Source organism: Rhinopithecus bieti, unplaced genomic scaffold, assembly GCF_001698545.2.
Source record: "Rhinopithecus bieti isolate Rb0 unplaced genomic scaffold, ASM169854v2 scaffold_44159, whole genome shotgun sequence".
Taxonomy (NCBI): domain Eukaryota; kingdom Metazoa; phylum Chordata; class Mammalia; order Primates; family Cercopithecidae; genus Rhinopithecus; species Rhinopithecus bieti.
Genome location: NW_016818573.1, coordinates 720,399 through 725,476, shown reverse-complemented (window position 1 = coordinate 725,476; position 5,078 = coordinate 720,399). Strand labels below are relative to the sequence as shown.

Here is a 5,078-nt window from a genome sequence, read left to right as displayed (position 1 = left end):
CCGCCTTCCCCTCCGACGCCCGCGGAGACGACTGGGGGCTGCGGGGAGGGGTTGTGCCGTGAGCGGGCGGGTTCCGGAGGCTCCGAGGTGGGGCGGGGCCCGAGCCGGAGTCTAGAGTCCCTGCGGCGCGGGGGGGGAAGGAAAGACGGGTGGCGCGACCCTCTGTCCCCGCCCCAGGGGCGGAGCCCAGGTCCAGCCTGCGAAGCACGAGACCCGCCGAAATCCGCCCCAGGCTACCTGTGCGGCTCCCGCCGCCCCGCACCCGGATCTGGGGAGACCCGCCCCCTGCCACACCGGTGCTGCGGCCCTCGGCCCCCGCGCTGGTGCTGGTGGGGCTTCTCTGTCCCTTTCACCCCAGGCGCATTCGCCGCAACGGCCATGGCGAGAGAAGACGCCCCGCGGGACAGGTGAGTGGGACCGGGTGGGTGCGGACCGGGACCCAAGTGACCCGGGGCGTTGCAGACCCGCTCCCTGGAGGCGCTCCGAGGCGCAGGGAAGACCGGATCGAACTACAATTCCCATCAGCCGACTCCCTCTGCCGCCGGAGCCGGGGTGATGGGGGTTGTAGTCCGCTCCGGAGGGGGCGGCCTGGGAGGCGGGAGGGCCCGCGGAGGCGGGTGCGTCCTCGGGGTGACCTTCCCACCGATCCCCACAGCTACCACCTGGTCGGGATCAGCTTCTTCATCCTGGGGCTGGGCACCCTCCTTCCCTGGAACTTCTTCATCACCGCCATCCCGGTGAGACTCCTGGCGGCGTGGCAGCCTCGTGGCCACAGCCAGCACCCCTCGCTCCAGCCCTTTGGGATGAGGTTTACCGGGCACTTCCTCACCGCGCACCTGTGACCCCTCGTTGAGCTCATTTATGGGCTGAAGCTCGGAGCCACAGAGAGGGGAATGCTTCCCGCATGACTAGGAAAGCAGAACTTCAGGAATGCCCACATCTCAGAGGGCCAAGGCCACCAGCCCACAGGGTCTGGAATGAGCAACGGCGCTGCCCACCCACCTCCTCTATGTGTCGTTATTCCTGAGTCAGTCACCCCAAAAGTCGGTTATCGAACGTTTGATTTTCTTTGAAATACCATGAATTTCACTCATTCATGCATTCATTCATTCAACAAACGTTTAATGTGCACCTACTGTGGAGAAGGCACTGGGGACACGGGAGGAAACAGCAGGGAGTGTCTTCAGGGAAGGCAGAAATGTGGGGTTTGCGTTGTCTTTGGGACCGGGTTATTCATCTGTATTCACTGCAACAACTTTGCAAATGCCTCTTGGATACTGGCTCTGTGCTGGGCCCAGAGATGAATCAGCCCCTGGTCTTGAGAGCAAGAGGGGCCAAAGAGCTATTAATAATGTAACATGATGCGCGACATTCCAGGCTTGCAGCAGAGTGCAGTTGGTCCCCAGGGGAGGGAGAAAGTTTCTTCTGCTTCATGGAAGAGATTTGTAATTTGGGAGTAGGGTAGGCAGAGTGCATATGGGGGGGATGTGGTCAGTAGGACATTCCAGGAGGAGGTGACAGCCACGTCCAAGGCAAACAGGCAAGAGAGGATCAGCCTGTTTAGAGAGAGATCCAGAGCCAGGACTGCCTGGAGCTTAGCTGGATGGAGCAGAAGATGGGGCACAAAGGGAGACTGGGATCTGATTCTGAAGGGCTGTTCTATTTGGGGCTTTGCCCTGCAGGCAATAGGTAGGCATGAAGCGGGGTGTTGAGGAGTGAGGAGGTTAAGCAGAGGAGTGGCAGGCTATGTGCTCTAGAGAGAATGCAGTTGGTCAGCACCTAGGCCAAAGCCTGGCTGACAGTAGGCGCTCAATAAATACCCCTGGAATGAATGAATCTAGCAGCTGCTGCACGAGTGGGGATGGGGGCTGGAACCAGGGCACTGAAGAGAAGGGGCTGTCCAAGGCTGGATCGAGGCTCGTGCTGGGGGCTCTTAATGCTTGGGCTGTGTCTCAGACTTCAGCCATTTAACTCAGTGCACATTCATGGAGCTCCGACTGTGTGTCAGGCGCTAGGGACAGAACAAGGACATGGCAGACAAGTCCCCGCAGACAGTAGAAAGCAATCACAAGTGAGGGGGAAGGCAGTGGGGTAAGGCTGAGAGGTGCTGACCCTCCGTCACCTCCCCACCTGGCAGTACTTCCAGGCGCGACTGGCCGGGGCCAGCAACAGCACAACCAGGATCCTGAGCACCAACCACACAGGCCCCGAGGATGCCTTCAACTTCAACAATTGGGTGACGCTGCTGTCCCAGCTTCCCCTGCTGCTCTTCACCCTTCTCAACTCCTTCCTGTACCAGTGGTGAGAGGCCTGCCCTGGCTCCTGTGCCCCCTGCCGACGCAGCTGAGGCCTTCCCCCGCACCCCCCGTCCCCCAGCCCTACTGCCCAGCCCTTCCTCAGCCTCCTCTGGCCTGGGCCCCACTGATCCACTCTGCCCCCTTCTGAGCAGCATCCCGGAGACGGTGCGCATTCTGGGCAGCCTGCTGGCCATACTGCTGCTCTTTGCCCTGACGGCAGCATTGGTCAAGGTGGACATGAGCCCCGGACCCTTCTTCTCCATCACCATGGCCTCCGTCTGCTTCATCAACTGTGAGCACCTTCACCCCCTCCCCAGCCAGCCCATGCAGGGCTTCAGCCTGGCCTCATCACTGAAAGGGCCCAGCATATCTGAGAAGGGAAGCCAGCATCATGGTCGCTCATATCCCTGGTGAAGAAACTGAGGCCCAGAGGGAGGGGAAGAGTCACTTGTCTGGTGACCTAGGAGCAGGCTTCCTGGTCGACAGCCCCACAGACCAATGGCGGCACTTCAGAAAAGGACTGACTGGCGGGTGTTGCCCCAGAGTGCCCAGAGTCCCTAGGGAAGCTCACACCTGTGCAACCAGAGTCCCCTGTGCATCCTGCCGACACGTCCTCCAGGGAGCCCCTGAGTCGTGCCTAGTTGAGCAGCAGCCCCCATCCCTGTCTTCCACAGCCTTCAGTGCAGTCCTACAGGGCAGCCTCTTCGGGCAGCTGGGCACCATGCCCTCCACCTACAGCACTCTCTTCCTCAGCGGCCAGGGCCTGGCTGGGATCTTTGCTGCCCTTGCCATGCTCCTGTCCATGGCCAGTGAGTGCACTTGGGTGGCTGAAGGGCTGGGGCGGCCTCTGAGGTTTGGGGAACGGAGAGGGCATGTGAGAGCAAGACACCTGGGTTCTGGGTGAAGATGGAGGTAAGAGGGTGATATGGAAATGGGGATTGGGTCTGGGGCTAGGGAGTGGGGCTCATGGGCCCTGCAGTGAGGAGTAATAACCAAGCAAGGACTGGGTTAACTCAGGGACAGGGCCAGGATTCCTAGGGCCAGTACTGGCATGCGGCAGCAGGTTGAAGTTGAAGGATGAGGGGATGGGTTTGGGATTCAGATAGTCTTGGATTTGAATCTGCTTCACCGCTTACCAGCTAGGGGCACTGGACAAGGCTTGTCACCCCTCTGTGCTAGTTTCCCCACCTACGTGATCGTTCTAGCTCCCTGCTCAGATTATAATGAGCATGCAATAAGAGAAGGCTCCTGGCACGTAGTACGTGCTCAACAAAAATGACATGTAGGGGAAAGTGGGAGAAGGGCCAGGCTGCTTTGGGGCCCTGTACAAGATTCCCATTTTCAGTGAAGGGAGGCTGGGAATGGGTCTGAGAAGTGCACAATGGGAAGTGGGACAAGAGTTGGAAGCCCCGTGGGAGCCGGGGGGACCAGGTGCCTCTTCTGCAGCTGAAGTTTCTCCGCAGGTGGTGTGGACGCCCAGACCTCCGCCCTGGGGTACTTTATCACGCCCTGTGTGGGCATCCTCATGTCCATCATGTGTTACCTGAGCCTGCCTCACCTGGTGAGCCTGCTGTTGGGCTCGAGACCCCACCTCAAAGCATCTTGGATAGAGTCCTGAGTCTGAGACCCTGAGAGAGGCCAGGGGAGGTGGAGGAGACCTGGCCTCAGCCCTGACCCCCAGAGAAGACACTGAGGGACCCCAGCCTCCAGGCCAATGATGTGGGCAGGGATCCAGACACCTCAGGCAAGCCAGGCAGGCCCAACACTTTCCTGTCCTTCTGCAGAAGTTTGCCCGCTACTACCTGGCCAATAAACCATCCCAGGCCCAGGCTCAGGAGCTGGAGACCAAAGCTGAGCTCCTCCAGTCTGGTAAGCCCTGAGACCCTCCTGGGGAGGTGGGAGATGCAGAGGAAGCTAGAGCCACCTCCCCTGGGAAGCCGTTCCCTCTGTTCCCAGCCAGAGCCCACCCCTAGTAGCCTTGTGCAAACGGGAAGATCATGAAGGGAAGTTGGTAGGATTAAAGTCATCCCTGCTGTTGTTTGGGCCTCAGTTTCCACCTCTGTAAAATGGGGAGGCAATAGAGCTTCCATGCATGCAAACTTTGGATCCAAAGACCTCTGAATTTGAGTACTGCTTTCACAACGTCTCAGCTGTGTGGCCTGAGACAAACCACTTAGCCACTGCACCCCTCTGAACCTCAATGTGTCATTTGTAAAGCAACGGTAATGAGATAATCCATCTAAGGTGCTTTGCTCATCGCCCGACCCATGCATGCGCTTCCTGGTAGCTATGCGTGTTTCCATCACGAATTCGCTTCGCCTGCAGCCTGGGCTGGAGGAAGGGCACTTGTTTTTTTTGGGGGGGGGGCGCGGGAAAGGGGGTGCGGTTTGTTGTTATTTTGAGGCAGCATCTCACTCTGTCACCTGGGCTGCACTGTAGCACAATCACAACTCAACTGCAGCCTCGACTTCCTGGGCTCAAGTGATCCGCCTCAGTCCCCCAAGTAGCTGGGACTATAGGTGCAGGCTGCCATGCCCGGCTAATTTTTGTATTTTTGTGGAGATGGGGATTTACCATGTTGCCCAGGCTGGTCTCGAACTCCTGGGCTCAAGCAGTCTGCCCACCTCAGCCTCCCAAAGTGTGGGGATTACTGGCGTGAACTACCATGCCCAGCTGAGGATCACTTGTTTTAACTGCTGGGAATCTCCCTTCATTGGGCCTGGCTGTTGGGAAACCTGGGTCATAAGCATGACCCCTCCCCCCTCCCTCCTCCCCCCTCCC

General features: G+C 59.1%; 1 protein-coding gene across 3 annotated transcripts in view; it reads left to right on the top strand.

Moving 5' to 3' along the window:
• Positions 1-24: 24 nt before the first annotated feature.
• SLC29A2 (solute carrier family 29 member 2) overlaps positions 25-5,078 on the top strand; it is a 9,573-nt gene continuing 4,519 nt past the window's right edge. For all 3 annotated transcript variants that reach the window (XM_017857329.1, XM_017857326.1, XM_017857328.1), the window contains exons 1-7: positions 25-407; positions 656-737; positions 2,138-2,301; positions 2,450-2,589; positions 2,972-3,106; positions 3,761-3,858; positions 4,082-4,166. In XM_017857329.1, coding sequence (XP_017712818.1) covers positions 379-407; positions 656-737; positions 2,138-2,301; positions 2,450-2,589; positions 2,972-3,106; positions 3,761-3,858; positions 4,082-4,166 — 733 coding nt within the window. In that variant the 5' untranslated portion in view covers positions 25-378. The remainder of the gene's footprint in view (positions 408-655; positions 738-2,137; positions 2,302-2,449; positions 2,590-2,971; positions 3,107-3,760; positions 3,859-4,081; positions 4,167-5,078) is intronic.